General features: G+C 49.2%; 1 protein-coding gene and 2 non-coding genes across 3 annotated transcripts; all 3 read right to left on the bottom strand.

The window, feature by feature from the left end:
* Positions 1–51: 51 nt before the first annotated feature.
* Pabpc4 (poly(A) binding protein cytoplasmic 4) lies at positions 52–15,253 on the bottom strand. The gene is made up of 13 exons (XM_036179459.1): positions 14,382–15,253; positions 11,688–11,881; positions 9,219–9,334; positions 7,987–8,126; positions 7,594–7,688; positions 6,683–6,820; positions 5,359–5,454; positions 3,670–3,942; positions 3,348–3,435; positions 3,120–3,239; positions 2,371–2,495; positions 528–621; positions 52–431 (listed from the first exon to the last, which is right to left on the bottom strand). The coding sequence occupies exons 1-13, from the start codon at positions 14,572–14,574 to the stop codon at positions 208–210; spliced, it is 1,896 nt and encodes a 631-aa protein (XP_036035352.1). The 5' UTR covers positions 14,575–15,253; the 3' UTR covers positions 52–207.
* Positions 5,026–5,157, bottom strand: LOC118579022. Its single transcript, XR_004944392.1, has one exon. It is a non-coding gene; the product is annotated as a small nucleolar RNA SNORA55 (small nucleolar RNA).
* LOC118579023 lies at positions 7,057–7,188 on the bottom strand. The gene has a single exon (XR_004944393.1). It is a non-coding gene; the product is annotated as a small nucleolar RNA SNORA55 (small nucleolar RNA).
* Positions 15,254–22,011: the final 6,758 nt, after the last annotated feature.

Here is a 22,011-nt window from a genome sequence, read left to right as displayed (position 1 = left end):
GTGCAGAAATGCCACAGCTTCATCCACCTGTCAAAGACCCCAGGTGCCCAGTGACGGAGGAGAGCGTCTGCCTGTCTCCCCGGCACCCAGACCCAGTGGATGAGTAGAGGGTCCCTGGTTTGCCCTGGTGCTGGACAGCTGGCACCTTCAGCAGTAGCCCACATTCCACAAGAGGCACTGAGGGTCACAGGGGCAACAGACCTTTGCCTAAACAGACCAGAAGCCAGCATTCTCTAAGGCCCCCACCCCCATTCCCTGAAGCTGAGCCCTGATGCCACAGGGCCTGGAAAAGCAGCTCACCTTGGACCGGAGAGACTCAGGGGACCACAGCATGTGGAGCAGCTCCGAGTTGTCAACTTCCAGCAGCATCCCTGTGATCTTTCCAGCCAGATTTGAATGCATTGTTTGGATAAGTGGGAACAAACCCTCCCCTGTGGGTAGAATGGTCACCATCACCACCAATCCCAGTGAGCACAGCTGGCACCAACCAAGCTCACCGCCCTCTTCCACAAGCAACGGACACTTACCCAGCATCTGCTTCTGTTCCTGGGGGGGTGCTGCAGCCAACATTGAGGCAGTCAGCGGCTCCTGCCCCTGGACATGAACTGCGGGCTGTGGTGCCTGTGAACCAGGACAGGCAGTGGGGTTAGCACTACAAAGACAAGCAAGCTAAACATCTAAACATGTTCCCGAGTAGAAAAGAGAAATGAACGGAGGTGCCTGTCTCGTGCTTGGGGGAACTGAAGGACAGACAGCAAGGGACAGAACATGGAGCATAGAAACTAGCCTGGAATGGCTAGCAGAAGCCAGTCCTCTGACCAAGCAAACCTGCTATGCTGGGTGAACATTCGCTGGGGCTCCACTTGCCCAATTCAAGCCTTGCAGTAAGTCAGGCCACAGGGAACATAATTTTGTGTTTTTCATGTGGTCCTGGATGGTCTTGAATTCTTGATCCCTCGCCCCCAACTCCCAAGGGCCGGAATTATAAGCATGTGCCAGTTTCACAGTTCATGAATCCTTCTCCTCCACGTTAGTTAATTCCAATACAAATGGAGACAGGAGAGAGAATCCAAACATTCCTTAATACACCTCACTCTCTCCTTACCAGGAGTTTTGGTTTTCCACTTAGTCTCTAACGAAGGCTGGCCTTGAACTCATGTAGTGCTGACCTTCAACTCCTAATCCTTCCTTTTACTTCTCTCTACATTCCCAGCATCCTGATTACATGCCAACATCCTGGCTAGTTTTTTCCCCCTACAGCACTGGAGCCTGGACCAGATTTTATTTACTTACACACACACACCTTTGCAATTACTAGAGGATTATTAACATACAGCAGTAACATTGCTCAGAGTCCTAAAAGGCCTTACAGGCGAAAGACAACTCACATATCAGTACCAAGACTGTGGAGAGAAGACACAAGAATCCACAAAGCAGCTCACACTCCTGAAGCTGTGTGTGCAAGCAAGGCCCAGGCCCAGCAAACCACTGCCAAGTAAGGAGACACACTGGCTGTACCTTGGCTTATTTATATTTAGTGGAAATAAACAGCTTAGGCAAAAGAAGCTCCCAAAACTCTGTGAAGCCTTTTTCTGTGTGTGTGTGTGTGTGTGTGTGTGTGTGTGTGTGTGTGTGTGTGTGTATGTATGTATGTATGTATGTATGTAGAGGCCGAGGTCAACCTAGGGTCTTATTCCTCAGGCACTATCCACCCCACTAAGCTTTCTGAGATGGTCTGGAATCTTTCTCTACCCAGTAGGCTGGCTGGCCTCACGGACCCTGTTTCTGCCTCCCCCATACTGACATGGGGGATGGACCACCCGCCCAGCCTTCTCTGTGTGTACATGACACGTGCCGGGGGGTAAGTAAGAGGTCTCCTCTAACACTGGCCACCTATTTTAAGACATGGTCTCTCTCATAGTCTAGAGCTACATTATACTACATTATACCGGCTAGCTTACAAGTTCAAGGGTTTGTCTGTCTCTAGCCCCACAGCACTGGGGATACCACAGTGCCCAGCTTTCACATGTGTGCTTGGGATCTGAACTCAGGTCCTCAGGCTTACAGAGCCTTGTAAAGACTGCTAACTGAGCCATGTCCCTTGCCCCTGAAGCTGAGTTTTACTTCTAAGTTAGGTTTATTAACTGCCTTTATATTCCACATTAACTTGCAAAACAGCAAGGATCAATTAGGACACTGGGTCTGAAAACGACACCAGGGTTCATTTCCAGAGCAAAGACAGACAAGTATCTTAAGGGACAGGAAGCACCAGCTGCTTCTTGGTATTTCTGAACTGTTACTGATCAGAAAGAAGGCCAGTGCCTGCCTGAGAGACAGGACCAAGGCCGCCGTGGCTGTGCTGGGCCTCACCTGCAGTGGCGGAATGGCGGGGTGCGGGCTGCGGACACTGGAGGCGTATTTGTACGGAGCCACAGCCCTGGGAGCAGCAGCAACTGCAGCGCGAGGTGCAAGGCTCGGCACAGCTGCAGGAACGCCTTGTGGGAAGAACACACAAGATTAAAGCCCGTCAGCCTGGGCAAAGGCCCGTCAAACCCCAGCTTTCCCCCTTCTGTGTCAGCCAATACCACCTCCAGACTGGCAGCTGTCAGTCAGCTCTTGCTGGGCGGCACCAGCCCCACGGAAGTCTGTAGCCTAGCGGTCCGGGCACTCAGACCCTACAACAGACCAGCAAACGCACATCAGTGTTGGCAGTAGATGTCCAACTGGCCACGTCCCACGGAAGAATTTCCAACACATGTCTCTCACAGAGCCAAAGGACCATACAAGTCTTTGCACATTTAAAACACGACATACTCTAAACGGTTCCTTCTCCCCCGACCCCTCAACAGCAGGTTGTCTGTACAGTGATCCAAATGGAATAAATAATACTCTGGTTAAGCCTTCACATGCCACCGATGAGCAAAGGATGTTCAAAGTAACCAACACACCCAGGACTCACTTCTCGCTGCTCCTGAATGAAGAATCTGTCTAAGTAAGCACACAGCTAGAGACAGAACCAGAACTTAGGAAAACGAGTCCCAGTCTGACCGAGCCAGAGCAGAGCTAATCATGCTGACTCCCTCCTCCCCGGCCATGCTCCTCCAGGCCAGTTTGCTCACCGACTCTCTGAGTGGAAGTAGGAAGACCACGAGAGGCCGGAGCATTACCAGATGGAGCCAGATGGTGAAGAACTGGATGAGGCCCAGACTGCCGTATAGCACTTGGCATTCCTTGGAAGCCTGGCCAAGAGACAGCAAGTCACTGACAAGCCAGAGGTTGGAACCCTGAGGCAGGAACTGGACAGGCATACCCTGGTGGGGGAAGAAGCCCTGCTCCCTGCTACCTACCTTGAGGTCTTCCGCCTTGCTGCCAGCGTGGCTTAGGCCTCATCTGTGCTAGCTGGTTAGATGTGTAATATGGAGGTCTTCCCTGAGCCTGGAGGGGAGAAGAGCACCCAAATCCTTAGAACCTGACCCACACCAGTCCTGACTCCCTCACCTTACTACTAAGCCCCAGGCTAATAATTTGGGTGAAAGATCGGTTAGCAGGCAGTTTTTTCCTTTCTCTCTCTGAGGCCATGTATGTAGTGACTACAGGTTAATTCCTTATATTTGAACACCAGCACCCTCAACTCCTCCCCCACAGCTGTTGGTCTCCTGGCAGTCCCACCTGTGGAACCGCGGGCACAAAGTAGCCCCCGGCCGCAGGCTGGAACTGATTCAAGATGGCACTGGCCGGGAGCGCCCTCATGCCGGCCACCCGCTGCATGTACTGGTTGGTCAGGTGGGCTTTCCGCTCTTCCTTCCTCTGGGCCAGGGCGACATAGAGCGGCTTGGAGCCCACAATTCGCCCGTTCATCTCCGTGACTGCTTTGGTAGCCTCTTCAGGAGAGGAGAAGCAGACAAAGCCAAACCCTTTGCTCCTTCCATCTTCTAGCATCACCTACGAAGAGAGCAGCTGACTCTGAGGACAGCACAGACCGACAGCCAACACACACACACACACACACACACACACACACACACACACACACACACGGCTCTGCGGAGATCCACACTCGGAGAGGCAGGAAGCTCAGGAGCAGCTGTGAAACCCTCTCCAAACTCCAATGGCTGTTTGCAGGTTTTTTGGGACACCAATGGCTGCCACCCTAGTTCAGTGGGAGGCAGCTACCTGAGGACAGGGAACCTAGTCTCACATGCCTCAGCCTGGCTTTCCACAAGAGTCACTCAAACATCTGAGCAGACAGCATGCAGCGCAGGACCTTGCAGTCTACCTCAGTCGGCCACTCCTGTCTTTCCCTTTCTGAAAGGATACTCGGTGCCCAAAGTCAACAACAATGTTCTACCCACTGCCCTGTCATCATCTTGAAAGTGGCAACAGGGACACTTCAGGGTCCAGATCTTTGCCTGCTGCAGGAGGACTCTCCAACAGGCCAATCAAGTAAGTGACACCAAGAGGAAACAGAAAAACCAGAGTTTGTCAGGACCAAAGCAATCACATGTCACCTCCACAGCTAATCACTCACACACCCTCCAAGGTTCCTTTTGCCAGCATCCTGAAAGGGCTATCACTTAAATACAACATCCCCAGCTGGGTGTAGTGGTGTACACCTTAATCCCAGCACTCAGGAAAGACAGAGGCAGGTGGATGTCTGGGAGTTCAAGCCCAGCCTGGTCTGTGTAGTGAGATCCTATCTCAAAACAAAAAATTAAAACCATCCAAATACAAATGCTAACTAACATTCTTTGTACAATGTCCCTACTCTGAGAGCAACTTATTCTAAGGGCGAAGGCAGGGCCACAGAATCCTTAGCCTCCCAGCCTCCTTTCCCACTACCAGTGGTTACTGCTGCACCCTACTAAGCAGCATCTTGTGTCAGGCCATGCACACTCTAGACACCAGTCTGTCACATTCCATAAGTGCCAAGGACATGCTACAGATCATGTCCATGTAACCATGGCTACCCAGCCATTCTTTCTTGTCCAAAGTTCACATGGAGCCTGCCAATTGCCCAGGAGGAAGAAGTGTGGCAGAGCTGTAGAGACAGGCCCCAGGACAAATGGAAATGACCCGTCTGGATATCCTCTGCTCTGCTATAGCACCTTCTGTCCCCAGACCGGCACCAAGCAGCAGGACTGGGAAAGATTTGAGTGCTGTAGGGCTAAGGGAGGACCTGGGGCAGACTCCAAGCTCCAGTGCTCCAGAGTAGAGAACACACCACAGATCTACTTCTCCAGAGCATGACTCTCGGGAGGAAGATGCTGGCACAACCTTTTACTCAGGACACCAACACAACTAACATCAAGAGCTCAACAACAGAATGTTCTGTTTGCAAACTCACACATTCACTGTTACCTTAGCGCTGGTGATGGAGCCAAAAGGAGAAAACTCTTTCCTCAATTTCTCATCGTCAATGGTGTCATCCAGGTTCTTAATGTAGAGATTCACTCCCTGGGGGAGGGATCACTGTTAATTACACCTGTACACACAGCCACTTCCCAAGTGTGGGGCCCACAACAACATGCTTGGGAACCTGTCAAATTAACTCTTGCCTGTTTAAAAAAAAAAGGGGGGGGGGTGATGCACACCTTTAATCCCAGCACTCAGGAGGCAGAGGCAGGCGGATCTCTGAGTTGGAAGCCAGCCTGGTTCCAGGACAGCCAGGACTTCTGTGGATATTGCTCTATATAATAAAATGCTGACTGGCCAGTAGTCAGGCAGAAGTATATATAGGCAGGACAAGCAGAGAAGAGAATTCTGGGAAGTGGAAGGCTGAGGCAGAGACACAGCCAGCCTCAGCCATAAAAAGCAAGATGAAAGACACCGGTAAGCCACGAGCCATGTGGCAAAGTACAGACTAACAGAAATGGATGGTTAATTTAAGACATAAGAACTAGATAACAAGAAGCCTGACACAGCCATATATAGTTTGTGAGCAGTGCAAATCTGTCTGTTTACTCGGTTGGGTCTGAGTGGCTGCAGGACAGGTGGGTAAGAGATTTGTCCTGACTGTGGGCCAGGCAGGACTGGAGAAACTCCAGCTATAAGGACTACATAGAAACCCGTCTCAAAAAACAACAAAACCTCCCAGCACACGGGGAGGTGCGTACGGGGGCTATTTTGTGTTTGAGGCCAGCCTAGGCTACACAGCAAGACCCTAGCTCAAAAACACAAAACCAAAAACAAAACCCAGAACTCAAATTGGGGTCCAGCATGTACTGAATTTCTGGGAGTTCAAGGTCAGCATAGGCAACATTGTGACTTCCTCAGGCCAGACTGGGTTTATAGTAAAACATTATTATCCCAAAAGAAAAGGGACAGCAGCAGGGGACTCTGATACAAGCCCAGGCTGAGCAACTCCTTCCCTAAGACTGCCAGGCCCATCAATGCAGCCACCTTCTCCACAGCTGCTCTGGCCACTCACTCACCCTCCAGGGTTCTTTCAGCTACCTGTCATTCCAAAGGGGGCATCCGTTTAAGAAAAATGAACCCACACAGCAAAGAGCAGTAAGTAGACACTTTGGAACAGAGGCTGGAATCACTGTCCCTGCTCAGCAATAACTGTCACCCCTGCGAGGGAGGTCACAACCTTTAAACCTGATCTTTGCAGAGTACAGATGCTAAGTCCCCCAAAGAGAAGTCTAAGACACTGCAGACGGGCACTCTCCAAACGCCTCACCTGGTACCGACTAATTCGCTCCTGCTTCAGCTGCTCAAATTTCCGTTTTAGTTCAGCCTGACGTTCAACTTTTTTCTGTGCACGGCCTACAAATATGGCTTTCCCACTCATTTCTTTTCCATTCATTTCTTCCACAGCCTAGAAAGCAAAGGATGTCTTTACTGCAGGTGCAGAGACCAAGAGAAGCCTTCCCCATGGGACTGCCAATCTGCTTTGTCCCACCTCTGAAGCCTGCTCCAATAATCTTCGACTCATCTAGAAAGTGGAGTTAGCATCTAACTGTGTTAGTGGTTCAGAGATCCCAAACTGTTTGTTCCTAATTCCCAGCCCCAGTTCCAACTTCAAAACCCTCTCCCTCCCTGCCCAGGAGGAAGAAGTGTGGCAGAGCTGTAGAGACAGGCCCCAGGACAAATGGAAATGACCCGTCTGGATATCCTCTGCTCTGCTGTAGCACCTTCTGTCCCCAGACCGGCACCAAGCAGCAGGACCGGGAAAGATTTGAGTGCAGAAGGGAAAAGAAGAAGAGAGAAGACTCCACACCCAATATTTGTATAAACACAGGCAGATGGCGTGAGTCGACTGATGCTATAGAATTTTCAGGCCCCTTTGCAGGTTCAGAGTCCAGCACATCACTCTGCTTACAAGTGGAGCTTCAACTCTGGAGACATCAGCTTCTCTACCCAACAATGGGAACAACTACGTGTCCCAACTCTTTCAATATAGGAGGTGACAGCAATGAGCAAATGCTGGGTGATGTAAGATACACGAACTGTGGACCTGCATCAGTGTTGATGCGTGGGGCACAGAGGTGCACGTTCACCACCCACTAGGCAGACCACCCTAGCTCACTCAGCTCTACGGCGCACTGGGTACAGCCTACAGGTTCTTCCTGACCCTCCCAGCCCTCTCACCTTATTGGCATCCTCGTGTTTCTCGTAACTTACAAAGCCAAAGCCTTTGGATTTCCCACTGGGGTCTCTCATCACCTTGACACTTAGGGTTTTACCTATTATCAAAGGACAGAAACTATTAGTGACATGGTCTCTAACAGAGCTCAAGAAGTCTTGCTCAACTGAAGGAAAGAAATCTCTGGCTGAGACCAGAGGCAGAAAGAGGTATCACACCTGGGATAACATCTAGGATAACTTACAACGGAAGGAGCTAGGATGAAGGGAAGAGGAAAAAAAGGCCTGGACCCTATTCACCCTCTGACCCTGAGGTAAGTGCCCTGCTTCTTAAGTCAACACAGGTTATTTCTTGCCAGTACAAGAGGACAGACATGTGGGCTACAGACCTCAACTTACCAAACTGGCTGAATAGCTCTTTCAGATTATCATCATCCACTTCTTCCCCAAAGTTTTTTATATAAACATTGGTGAATTCCTTGGCCTTGGCTCCAAGCTCAGCTTCACGTTCTTTACGAGACTTAAACCTGCCCACAAACCTACAAAGAAATCATGAAGGAGAGATTACTCGGAAGGAACAAAACATGATTTCCAGGGGCCCAAAGGAATGCAGACTAAAGGCTGACAGGAGAGGTTAAAAAACACACGAGGACCCCATCCGCCACGAGAACCAGCTCAGATGCCCCAAGTCCCCAGCAGAAAAAGAAAGAGGCAGGGCTATCCTGCGAGGACCAGTCCCAGGGCTCCTGGTTCAGACCAGGGCCACGCCTACCACATCACACTGCCTTCGTGAAGAAACCTGACGACCATGTTTTTAAAATGTTCATTTCTGTGCATCTATGTAAATGCATAGAAAACGTCTGGAAGGATACAAACCAAACTGTTAACAGTGGTTAGTCTGGCAGTGAACACTGCCGCCAGAGGTAACCTTTGCTTTCCTGTGGCATATGGTATCCCTAACAGAAAAACATCTCCACACCGACACACAGCCTTGTCTATTCCACACCACCAAGGACAGAAGTGAGTGTTGCTTGTAATAGCCAAAACTAACAGTAATTTCCCTCTCCCCACAGGGGTCAGCTAAGTTCTGTCCCCAACCACAGTAATGACAAGATGTTACGCAGTGTCTCTGCAAAGGGATGGATTTCTAAGCAGATGCTGAAATGGAGTTGCAGTTCAAAGGAAGGAAGAACGAGATAGGACAATTTGGTGCCAAAAACTAGCAAGAGACCCATGGGCAGACCTGAGTGAAGGAAAGCCAAGGTCACAGCTAGTAGCTAGCTCCTGGTCAGCCCAGGGCCTCTCCACTCTGCCGCTGGCCAAGACCCCTGCTCAGAGTGGGCCCAGAGCTGTCTTCTAGCCAGCCCCAGTTGCTGATGCTCAAAACCCACAGATGAATGCCTTTAAGGGAGAGGCAGCAGGCAGGCCGTGGCTCGGGCAGGGAGCCGACCGTGGCGAGTCAAAAGGGCTGCCATGGCTCGGGCAGGGAGACTCACCAGCCCTGGAGTGGAGAGGTAGGAGGCCACACTTGGGCCGAGAGAACCAGTAGCCGCCTTGTGTGTGCCAGTTAATACCGAGGTGGGGCCATGGCTGGCTCATGCGATGGCTGTCCTCCAGACTGGGACACTCACACTTTGCGGTCATTGAGGAGCATGCCATTCATCTTCTCGATGGCCTTGTCGGCAGCCTCTTGGGTCTCGAAGTGGACAAAGGCATAACCCTTAGAACCGTTCTCGTCACAGACCACCTGTGAAGAAAAGGCGGGCCACCTGAGCATCCATCACTGACTGACACACACACACACACACACACACACACACACACACACACACACACACACACACACACACACACACACACACGGACCAGCCCGGACCTATGTTTAACTAGGCACAGCACCAAACACCCACCCAGTCTCCCCTTACAAATGGTTAGCCTGCTTCTATCCCAAGTCATGTTTGTGGTGGCTAGGCTAGCCTCAGGTGGGTCTTTTGGATACAAGGTCTCTCACTGGCCTGGAACCCACTGGTCAGGTCAGGTCAGCTGACATGCAAGCCCCAAAATTCTGTCTCAGCCTCCCCAGTACTGGCATTATACACCCATGCCCCCATGCCTACTTTTTTTTTTTCTCGAGGTAGGGTTTTTCTTTGTGTAGTTTTGGTGCCTGTCCTGGATCTCACTCTGTAGACCAGGCTGGCCTGGAACTCCTGGCTCTGCCTCCCAAATGCTGGAATTAAAGGCATGCACCACTGCTGTCCAGTCCCCTTGTCCTTTTTTGTTTGTTTGTTTTTTTTTTTTTGAGACAGGGTTTCTCTGTAGCTTTGTAGCCCATCCTGGAACTTGCTCTGTAGACCAAGCTGGCCTCGAACTCAGAGATCCATCTGCTTCTGCTTCCCCAGTGCTGGGGCTAAAGGTGTGTGCCACCATCACCCGGCTTCCATGTTCACTTTTTATGTGGACAAACTCACATCCTTTCTTGTATAGCAAGCACTTTACTAAAGGAGTTTCCTGCGAGCCCAGGCTTTTTTTTCCAAATTACTTTTATTATTATTTTTTTTTAAGCTTTGGCTGAGTGTGGTGACATGCTTGTTGTAATACCAGCACTTGAAAGGATAGGCCACAGCTCAGATGAGGTTCAAGGTCACACATGATACTTTCCAGTCCAGCCTCAAAACAAAAAATTTAAAAAGGTGGGGATGGGCGCCTACCTGCCTGTGTGGTTCAATGAGTATAGATGCTTATCACCAAGCCTACAGCCAAAGTTCATTCACCAGGATCCACAAAGTGAATCAAACTGACTTTTGCTAATCATCCTGACCTCCATGAGCACAATGTGAGACAATTAGTTCATATAAAAATGTAACTTAGAGAAAGATGGATATTGTAGCTCAGTAGAGCACCTACATAGTATTGGCCAGGCCCTGGCTTCAGTGATCAGCACAACAAAATAATAACAGTAATAATAAAAACCCAGGAGATAAACCAAAGTGCTCAGAAAGACAAACCAAAAGAATTCAAGTCTCGTGTTGAATATGTAAACATCCACCATGTGAAGGCTACAGAATACAGTTAACCAATGCCTCTAAGATGGTTAAGTAAGGGATCCTGGGAACAAAGGGCTTCTGTCCTCTCCTCTCCCTTATCCAAAATAAAAACTGTTCAAGTACCGGGCAGTGGTGGCGCACGCCTTTAATCCCAGCACTCGGGAGGCAGAGCAAGGCGGATCTCTGTGAGTTCGAGGCCAGCCTGGTCTACAGAGCGAGATCCAGGACAGGCACCAGAGCCACAGAGAAACCTTGTGTGTGTGTGTGTATGTGTGGGAGACCTTTAACAAAAAACAATTCAGTGGTAGAACACAGCTACTCAGGATGCCAAGACTCAGGACCATCACAAGCTCAAGGCCAGACTAGGCAACTTGGTGAGACGTTTCAAATAAAAAGTAAAGAGGGCTAAGGATAAGCTTGCTTGACCCCAGAGGCCTTATGTGGTAATGAAGGAGAGTTGTGAACAACCCTAGTGAGATACACTGACTGGGACACACACACCAGACAGCAGTGGGCTGCCAAGGACTAGGAATGGGATTATGGGGAGCAAGCTAAGAGAAAAGCAATAGGTGTATGATATGATCAAGATTATTATGTATATGCATAAAAATTCCATAATGAAACCATTACCCGTCATTAAAATGTGCTAATAAAAAATACCTTTGCCGGGTGGTGGTGGCGCATGCCTTCAATCCCAGCACTTGGGAGGCAGAGCCCGGGGGATCTGAGTTCAAGGCCAGCCTGGTCTACACACCAAGATCCAGGACAGGCACCAAAGCTACAGAGAAACCTTGTGTGTGGGGGGGGGGGGGGTGGAGGGGGAGTGCAGGTGGGTGGGTGGGGGCAGGGCGGGATATGGACCTTTAACAAACAAAAAACAATTCAGTGGTAGAACACTTGCCTTACATGCAAATCCAATCCCCAGGAATGAAGGAAGAGGGCGATGTTCCATTTCCAGCATTTAAAGAATTATCATACCCAATTGTCTCCAATTCTAAGCATTTATCTTGTTTTCAAGATCCAGAAACTACTCAGCTAACATAATTCAACGTTTACCTTACAGGACAGGATGTTTCCAAAGGCTGAAAAAGTATCATAAAGTGCCTTGTTGTCTATAGATTTGTCCAGGTTCTTGATGAAGACATTTCCCACACCAGACTTTCTCAGAGAGGGATCCCTCTGAGACCACATGATCCGGATTGGTTTCCCCTTAATCACATCAAAGTTCATGGTGTCCAAGGCTCTCTCAGCTGTAGAAGAGGAACACATTTTCATTAAGAACGCTAAACTTCGCAGGGCGGTGGCGCACGCACTCGGGAGGTGGAGGCAGACGGATCTCTGAGTTTGAGGCCAGCCTGGTCTACAAAGCGAGCTCCAAGAAAGGTACAAAGCTACACAGAGAAACCCTGTCTTGAAAAAACAAACAAAACAAAAAAGAACGCCAAACATCAACTAAGATGACTGTGACTGTTCCAGGAAAAAAAAATAATAATCACTGGACTATTAATACCTGATTTTAAAAAAATAAATAAATAAAAGGTATCAAAACCACCTTAGGACACCAAGGTCCTACAGAGCAAGATCCAGGACAGGCTCCAAAGCTACACAGAGAAACCCTGTCTTGGGGAAAAAAGAAAAAAGAAACCAGCCAAGGGGTCCGGAAAATCTTCAGACAACTGAGGCACTTAGAAAGGATACACCAACCTGTTGAGCTGCCTGAAGTCTGTACAGTGTGATGCCAGGTTCCTAGCTAGCTTTGTGAGTCTTCACACCCATATTCCTGCAGCCCCAGTAAAACTCAATGGCTCATGTTGGACTTCACTGGTATCTACTTTGTCTGTCATGGGCTCTTTCTTATCTAGGGTGAGCAGATGTGTGTGTTGCCTCCCCATGAGTTTTGCCTCACAACAAAGGCAGGTGGGCCGGGCGGTGGTCTTTAATCCCAGCACTCGGGAGGCAGGCAGAGCCAGGTGGATCTCTGTGAGTTCGTCAAGGGCAGCCTGGGCTACCAAGTGAGTACCAGGAAAGGCACAAAGCTACACAGGGAAAGCCTGTCTGGAAAAAAAAAACAAAAACAAAAAGCAGGTGGATCTCCCAGTTCAAGGCCAGCCTGGCCTACATTAAGTAGGGAACAAGGCCACACAGAGACCCTGCCTCAAGAGCAAACACAAAAGTAGGCAAGCCTATTTCTCACCTTCAAAGGAGGACAAGAACTCTCAATATGATTAGCAGTAGGGCACTTGCCCAATTCGCCTGAGAACCTGGGTTTAATCCCCAGCATTGCCAAGGAAGGGGGAAAGCTCCCTAAAACTGCTCCACAAATTCAACTACCCAATCAGCCGAGAAGATTTACTCCCAACCCTTCCCACAGCACGTGGGTTAAATCTACATGGGGGTGGGGGACTGTGGCTGTGCAGAGCAAAAAGTTTAGAAAGTCAGGTAGGAACTTGCCCCTACGTTTGCAAACTCCATTATATTAGCAGTAAAGGAGCCCATTCCAACACAATTCCTGATCTATTTCAGACAACACCAGGAGTCAGTAAGCCGACAAATGGGGCTGCGCTTATTTATAGCAGAGAGAAGTCGACAGAGGTATGTGCTGGCAGACACACTGACCAATGGTTCTGCTATCTCCAAGAGACATAACTTCTGTTCCGAAGAAAGCAGGCAAGGCGAAGGGGCTCCATTACTGCCCCACCAAAACAAAACCAAGCCTTCTCTTTCCACCCTCCCGGCCAGGCACTAGTACTAGTCTCTAAGTACTGACAGCTCTATGTACTGACGGTAGATAATACCCATTGTCAACTAGACCAATTTCCTGGTCTCAGCTACAACTTGGGAGAAGAGTTTCTGCCTCACGGACAGAAAATGGAACATAGACAGGGACCTGGAGGTCCTTTGCCACAGAATGGCTTGTGTTCCGCCCCCACCCCTCCCCCACCAGTGGTCTCTGCAGTTGTTCCTTTTAATCTGGAGTGACGTGCAGCCCTGATTGGGTTTCTTCTGGGTTTATCTGTGGCTTGCCTGCGGTATCCACGGCTCCATGGGAGCCACAACCCCATTGTCATTCTTTTTACTTGACAAGGGTCCCATCTCCTTCAAAAATGGTACCATTCTCCCCAGCCTAGAACTTTCCCCAGCGCTGAGAAAAGTCCCCAGGAGAGTGTGGCAAAGGCCAGGTGCTGGGGGTGGGGGTGAGCGGGTAGAATCTGCTGGTGACACCAGCTTAGCAGCTCTCAAGGCTACTTGCCTCCCACTGCCCTAAGCCATCCCTAATCGACACAAAAATCAAGACTCAGTCCAGGTTAAGGGGCGGGAAGGGCCAGCAGCTTCGCAACCCTACACCCTTGGAGGGTGCTGTTTCAACCCAGGAGTGCCAGTCCATGCCTGGGTCTACAACGGACCCACTTCTGCTGGAGCGGAATGGAACTTGACACACTAGAACAGCCAAGCCACTTTATTCAGATCCCAATTTACAATCTCCTCGAGTCCCCACCCCCACTCCACCCCACCCCCACCCAGTAGCCCAAGGTCACCAGGTTAGCAAGCTGTGGAAGCAAGACTGGAAGCCGGGGTCATGACCACATGCCAGGCTCAACCACTACATCTTGCTCCGGGCTATGGCTTCCCTGGCAACACGCTGTCATGTTCGGAGCTCCCCAGCCTTTGCCTTGCCAGTTCGGCCTCCGCCCACAGGACCCCTAAGGTCCCCCAGAATCTCCCGAGGGTGTAGACACCGCTTCTACTCACCGTCAGCTGGCTGCTGGAAGTTGACGTAGGCATAACCCAGAGAGCGGCGGGTGATCATATCGCGGCAGACCCGGATGGACAGCACAGGCCCCGCAGGACTGAACTTTTCATACAGCATGGCTTCGGTGACATCCGAGTGCAGGTCGCCCACGTACAAGGAGGCCATGGGGTAGCTGCTGGCCGCAGCGTTCATCTCCCCACCCCCCACCACCCCGAGCCCCGCCAGGAGGACTTCTCACAGGACCCACTGCAGGACAAAAGGGGCTCCGAGGAGCCGTGGCCCGCGCCGCAGCGCACAGGTGGCACCAGCGACGCCGGCAGAGGCTGGAGCAGGACGCGAGTTGCGGGGACGACTTGCACGGAACCGCAAGAGCCCCAAGACAAAAGGCTTTCAAAAAAACAATAGGGCCCTCCCCTGGAGTTTGTACTCTCCAGCTGTCCTAGGCTGGAGCTTAAAAATAAAAATTAAAGTTGGAAACTCCCCTTGCAAAGGGGGGCGACCAAAAAAAAAAATTCAAGAGGCAGACAGATGCTGCGCTCACGGCGGCCTTGGGGACACGCGTTTCTCGATAAATATAGGCCCCGGGCTCCCGGCGGTTTACAATTACAGCGGCCCGGGAAGGGGGAAACTAAATCTTTGCGGGTGCCGGCGAAGGGCAGCCGGACACGTGGTGCGGCCGGCGGGGCGCGGAGCTGCCACGCGGCGCGGAGGCGTACGGAGGAGGGCCGTGCGGGCCGGGCCGGGGGTGGCTCACCACCGGACGGACGGACGCGGACAGACAGGCAGGCCGGAAACGTGCGAAAGTCACTTCCCCGCGGGCTCCCAGCACGACTCGCTGGCTCGTTCTTTTTCTTTTTCTTCTTTTGCTCTTTTTTTTTCCTTTTTTTCTTTCTTTTTTTTTTTTTTTTTAAGGTTCTGAGGCTTTTTGTCTTTTTTTTTTTTTTTTAAGCTTTTTCTCTTTTTTGCTTCAGGCTTGCTGAGCCCAAACGCAGCACAGGCGGCTGCGACCCGGGGCGGAGAGAGGCGGCTGGGGCAGCCACCGCTCCATTTATACCGGCCCGCCCCGGGCGCTGCTGGTCGAAGGGCGCCTCGCGACCTGGGCGCAGTCGTGCCCGCCCACTCGGCCCGGGGGCCCGAGGCGGGGCGGCCACACCAGAGTGACCTGGAGCGGCGGCGAGGCGCCACAGCGGCCCCTGGCGGTCGGAGGACCGGCCGCTCGCACCTGCGGAAGATTCTCCACACTAGGTGGGCTGAGAAGTAACACCACCGTCCTCGGGCGTGGACCCCACACACACAGCCATAATGTTAAAAACAGCTCCGAAATGCCTACTTCTACACAAAGGGACGCTAAATTACCCTCTACACGGTGGAGCTGAGTACATAAGACATACTGAAGTTTTTAGAGAATATAACCTTGAGGTTGGATTGTGGAGGTCATTAGAAATAGTGGTGTGGTCAGTGGTGGTGGATCACACCTTTAATCCCATCAGCCCCGAGGCAGGGGCATGTGGATCTCTGTGAGTTCGAGGACAGCCTGGTCCACAGAGTGAGTTCTAGGACAGCCAGGACTGTTTTACAGAGAAACCCTGTCTCTAAAAAACAAACAAGTCGGGCGGTGGTGGCGCACGCCTATAATCCCAGCACTTGGGAGGCAGAGCCAGGCGGATCTCAGTAAATTCCAGGCCAGCCTGATCTACTAAGCGAGATCCATCCAGGACAGGCACCAAAACACCGCAGAGAAACCTTGGGTTTGGGTAATGAATGGTAATCATTGGCTTTTCACCTACATGAAGGCAGATCATTTGAAAAGTCATGTTGTCTCATGGGACTATGATATATAGACTTGTACCAGCATCCTTAAACCATAAATGCCAGGAACCATTCTTTCTATCCTTATCTAGCCGAACCAGAAATTACCAAAAAGTAAACAGGTATTCCTTTGACACCTACTGGTTTAAGTAAACCAAAGAGGAAATATGTGTATTTATAGATCCATTCATTCCAATAAATGGCCAATCAGAGCAGATGCCAAATGCCATGGTTACCATAATATACAAGACAGAGTTTCTCCTGACTTCAGGGAGTAGTATCTGGTGACTAGGTTAAATCAAGAAGCATTGCTGGGCCTGGTGGCTCACGCCTTTAATCTCAGCACTCTGGTGGCAAAGGCAAGCCTGGTCTACAGAGTGAGTTCAAGGACAGCCAAGACCACATAGAGAAACTATGTCTCAAAAACCCAAGGCTGGGCGGTGGTGGCGCACACCTTTAATCCCAGCACTTGAAAGGCAGAGGCAGGTGGATCTCTGTGAGTTCCAGGCCAGCCTGGGCTACAGAGTGAGATCCAGGACAGGCACCAAAACTACAAAAGAAAAAAATTTACTTAGGTTATATATAGTAGTGTGTGTGTGTGTGTGTGTGTGTGTGTGTGTGTGTGTGTGTAAAACTGGAAACACTAGAACACTAGTTTGGGGATGTAGCTCAGTTGTAGAATGCTTGTCTCACATGTGCAAAGCTGTAGGGTCAGACCCCAGAATCTTATAAAAATGAACAGAGTGGCCAGCCTGAGCTATATGAAAAAAGAAAAAAAATGTACAGAAAATGTAGGTGAAGCTGGGCTTGGAGGCAGATACCTTTAATCCAAGGACTCTGGAGGCAGAGGTGGGTGGATTTCTATGTGTTCAAGGTCAGCAAGGTGTACAAGGCAAATTCCAGGACAGCCAGGGCTTTTACCCAGAGAACCTCTGCCTTGAAAAACAAAATTTAGTCCTTAGCCAGGTGGTGGTCGCCCATGCCTTTAATCTCAGCACTTGGGAAGCAGAGGCTGGTGGATCTCTGTGAGTTCCAGGCCAGCCTGGTCTACAGAGTGAGTTCCAGGACAGCCAGGACTGTTTCACAGAGAAACTCTGTCTCGAAAGAAGCAAAACAAAACAAAACAAAAAAACAAAACAAAACAAAAAATTAGGCCTTATCCCTAAGATATATTTATCTGCAAAATATTCCAAAATCTGAAGAAGAAAAAAAAAAGGATTCAAAACACTCTGGTCTCAAGCATTTTGCCTTTCTCCAAAAAACAAGGTTCATGACAACAGGAACTTAATTAAAATGGCATCTAACATGGCACAGAGTAAATGTTCAATACATATCTGTTAAATAAAGATATGAATTCCAGGCATAGATAAGCAAAAGCCTTGTGTTCTTGTGCTCATGACTGCCTAGTTGGAATTCCCAACTCTGTAACTGTCACCATTTCTGGTGACATCTCTGGTTTTTTATTCTATAAGCACCCTAGTTAACACAAGGGGGTGGAGAGATAGCTCAGTGGCCAAGAACACTTGCTGCTTCAAAGTCTATTAACCCTTAACAGGAAAATATAAGTACAACTAAACTTCTTTTTTTTTTTTTTTTTTTGAGCTGAGGATCAAACCCAGGGTCTTGTGCTTGCCAGGCAAGCACTCTACCACTGAGCTAACTCCCCAACCTACATCTAAACTTTTTGAAGAAGCAGGTGGATCTCTGAGAGTTCAAGGCCAGCCTGGTCTATATAATGAGTTCAAGGACTATATAGATCCTATCTCAAAAAAAAGTTAGAAAAGAAGTTTTAAACCATCCAGGACTATATAGTGAGACCTTGTCCCAGGAGACCGGAAATAAGCAAGTAAATAAATAAGGGGCTGAAGAAATGGCTCATCAGGTAAAAGCACCTGCTGTTCCTGCAGAAGACCTGAGTTCAGCTCCTTGGAGGCACGTGGTGCTAACAACCATCTGGAACCCCAGTTTCTGGAGATCTGACTCCTCCTTTGGCTTCCTAAGCACTAGGCACAGATGTGGTTCACATACATACATGTAAGCATACACTAATACACATGAAATAAAAACATACAGATCTTGGGGTTGGGGTGCTGTGGATATCTCTCTGTACAAATAAAATGCTATTTGGCCAGTGGCTAGGCAGGAAGTATAGGCGGGACAAGAGAGAAGAGAATTCTGGGAAGTAGAAGGTTGGAGAGAGACACCGCCAGCCGCCGCCATGAGAAGCAACATGTAAAAACACTGGTAAGCCACGAGCCATGTGGCAAAGTATAGACTAACAGAAATGGGTTAATTTAAGATAGAAGAAGTAGATAACAAGCAGCCTGCCACAGCCATACAGTTTGTAAACAATGTAAGTTTCTGTGTGCTTTCTTGGTTGGGTCTGAGCAACTGTGGGACTGGCGGGTAAGAGAGATTTGTCCTGACTGGGCCAGGCAGGAAAACTCTAGCTACATTGGGGATTTAGCTCAGGGGTAGAGCACTTGCCTACCAAGCACAAGGCCCTGGGTTCGATCCTCAGCTCCAAAAAAAAAAACAAACAAACAAACAAAAAAACCCAGATCTTAAAAAAATAAGTAAATAAGCTAGGCAGTGGTGGCACATGCCTATAATCCCAGCACTTGGGAGGCAGAGGCAGGTGGGGAATCTCTGTGAGTTCAAGGCCAGCCTGGTCTACAGAGCTAGTCCAAAACACAAAGCTGAAGGAGTTTTAAAGGTAAGTGTCTTGTTTAAAATTATGTTAAACAAAAAATAAAATGAGCCAGGCGGTGGTGGTTCATGCCTGTAATCCCAGTACTAAGGAAGCAGAGGCAGGTGGATCTCTGTGAGTTCAAGGCCAGCCTGATCTACAAATCGAGTTCCAGGACAGCCTCCAAAGCTACAGAGAAACCCTGTCTCGAAAAACCACATAAAAAATAAAATAGAATAAAATGAAAGCCGGGCAATGGTGGTTCACGCCTTTAAACCCAGCACTCAGGAGATAGGAGGATCTCTGAGTTTGAGGCCAGCCTCATCTGCATAGTAAATGCCTGGACTGGGAGATCTATGAAAGGAGACCTTGTCTCAAAAAACAAAAACAAGATGGGTGTGGTTGGGCACACCTTTAATCCCAGCTCTTGGGAGGTTGCCTGGCAGATCTCTGAGTTCAAGGCCATCCTGGTCTACAGAGTGAGTTCCAGAACAGCCAAGGTTACAGAGAGAAACCCTGTCTCAAAAAACAAACAAACAAACAAAAAAACAGCACAAGCTATCAGGAAGGGTGTGTGTCTTAAAGGAAGGGTGTGTGCTCCTATGTACCATCATAGGAGGTACAGGGACACTCAGGTTGCAAAATTTAGAAAGTATCTCATGACAAAAGGTAGGTAGGAAGAAGCTGGATAAAGTACCAGGCCAGGTATCTGGAGGGAGGCCTGAGGACTTCAATACAAAATCTCACTGGGTTGGGAGGATGTGCTTTTTTCTGAGGCAGATCTTACTTTTAGTGGATCTGTACTTGATAGACAGTTCTGGTGTGTCTACAAGAATATGTGCCTTTAATCCCAGCACTCGGGAGGCAGAGGCAGGTGGATCTCTGTGAGTTCAAGGCCAGCCTGGCCTACAGAGTGAGTCCTAGAAAAGGCGCAAAGCTACACAGAGAAACTCTGTCTCGAAAAACAAACAAACAAAAGAAGTATATGTTCATGGATGGGAGGAGAAAGAAGTGAGGGGGAAGCATTACTATGTGCAGACCTTTGGGAAGGGGGGAGGCTATATGCAGACCCTTGTGGGGGTGTGGCTATATGCAGACCTTTGCAGGTGATTTTACATAGAGAAATATAAAGGCTTTGTCTTCTAGATTCATTTCCTTATTTAGTCAACACATTGTATGTGGCATTTGGAAGAAGCCTCTGTGCTCTCCCTGCTGAGGCTAGAAGTATATAAGCTGAACACTCATGGGGCAGTGTGCCTACTGAGGAGACAGAGAAGAAACAAGCACGTGTGTGTGCATGCATGTGTGCCAAAGATGCTAAGAATGCTTTGCTTCCAAAGACTTTCTGATAGGGAGAGCAGCCGGTGTGGCCAGCAAGGCCATTGCTACCTACAAAAGCTCTATTTCCAGTGAGCCACAATGACTGCCCTGTAGTGAGGAAGGCCCTTCCCTGCCCACGGACTGACTCTCTGAGATCCTCCAGGTTTGGTTCAGGCATTGGGACAGGCTGCACTTTGGACCATATCCCTAAGCTCAGTAAGTCCTAAGAAAAGATGTTTTTCTTCCCGTCCTCCCTTCTAAGACCTGTGACTCTGCTTGGCCTCCTGCTGGCCTTTACATTAGCTAGAAAATGTTTAACAATGAGCCACCATTTACCATTCATTTTTCATTCAAATTTTCAGATTTGAAACCAGGATTAAGTGTGGAGCACGACCAAGACCCAGACTACTAAAAGCTAGAACGTAAAACCCATCATGTGGAGAGGTCAAGAGTATGGGTAAAAGGATTCATAACTGCTGTTTTCCTGCTGGGAGAGACCCAGGCTGGACCTAAGTTAGACCCAGGCTTGACCTAGACCACCAAAAACAGTAAAGCATCTTCCTTTGCCTGCGAAACAATCTCACGGCGATAACTGGATAACTTATTACCTTGATCTGTCACCAAGGCTTACGGAGTTAAGTGCCACAGACGGAGCCTTCAGGCAAAGGAAAAAGTCATCTGTACAGAGGTGATAACTGGGGAAGGCTTCCTAGGGAAGGTGTCAACAGAGCTGGACTTTCATGTTTTACATTTTTTATTTTATTAAAGGGTCTCATGTAGCCCAGGCTGGCTTTGAACTCACCACACAGCCAAGGATGGCCCTGTATTCTTGGATCTTCCTTTCATGCTAGAAGTCTACGGGTGTGCACCACCACACCCACCTTTTTATGCTCAGTCGTGGAAGTGCTTCCTAGCAGGCACAGGCTCTAGTTCACTTCAGCACCCTTAAAAAAACCAAACAAGGGTTGGGGATTTAGCTCAGTGGTAGAGTGCTTGCCTAGCAAGTGCAAGGCCCTGGGTTCAGTCCTCAGCTCCGAATAAACAAAACAAACAAACAAACAAACTAACTAACTAAATAAGTGAACAAGAAAAGAAGGCCCCAGGGGAGATGGCTCATCCAGGAAAGTGCTCGTCCTGCAAACCTAATGACCTGACCCAGAAGCCGTGGAAAGCTGGAAGGACAGAGCTGATGCTAAGATGATGTCCTCTGACCTCCACACATGTGCACCACCCCCATAGACATCAAAAAACACACAAGGATTTAGCTCAGTGGTAGAGCGCTTGCCTAGCAAGCGCAAGGCCCTGGATTCGATCCTCAGCTCCACAAAAAAACCAAAAAACAAAAAACAAAAACCCACAATAATAAGGAATAAAAATTCATAATAAAATAAACAATTTTAAAAAGAAGCATTTGGGCTGGAGAGATGGCTCAGTGGTTAAGAGCACCAACTGTTCTCCCAGAGGTCCTGAGTTCAATTCCCAGCAACCACATGGTGGCTCACAACCATCTGTAATGAGATCTGGCGCCCTCTTCTGGCCTGTAGGGACACATGCAAGCAGAACACTGCATACATAATAAATAAATAAATCTTTTTTTTTTTTTTTTAAAGCAGCATTCTATAAGACTGAAATGAAATGAGGCGCCGGAGAAGGGCTCAGCGGTTAAGAGCACTTGCTGCTCTTCCAAAAGACTGGATTTGATTCCCAGCATTCACAGGGCATTCACAAACATCAGTTAACTCCAGTTCCAGGGGATCCCACACCCTCTTCTGACCTCCATAGGTACCATACATATGTACCAACAAAACACT

Source organism: Onychomys torridus, chromosome 2 (assembly GCF_903995425.1).
Source record: "Onychomys torridus chromosome 2, mOncTor1.1, whole genome shotgun sequence".
Taxonomy (NCBI): domain Eukaryota; kingdom Metazoa; phylum Chordata; class Mammalia; order Rodentia; family Cricetidae; genus Onychomys; species Onychomys torridus.
The sequence above is the reverse complement of the archived record's forward strand: the minus strand, read 5'-3'. Positions and strand labels throughout refer to the sequence as shown.

What these genes read in the sequence shown, in the direction of transcription:
- Pabpc4 (XM_036179459.1), bottom strand. Translation starts at nt 14,574, where the DNA reads ATGAACGCTGCGGCCAGCAGCTACCCCATGGCCTCCTTGTACGTGGGC. An exon ending in AACACGAGGATGCCAATAAG is followed by an intron (nt 6,821 to 7,593) that starts GTGAGAGGGCTG and finishes TTTGCTTTCTAG; the next exon opens with GCTGTGGAAGAAATGAATGG. An exon ending in GGAACAGAAGCAGATGCTGG is followed by an intron (nt 432 to 527) that starts GTAAGTGTCCGT and finishes TTCTACCCACAG; the next exon opens with GGGAGGGTTTGTTCCCACTT.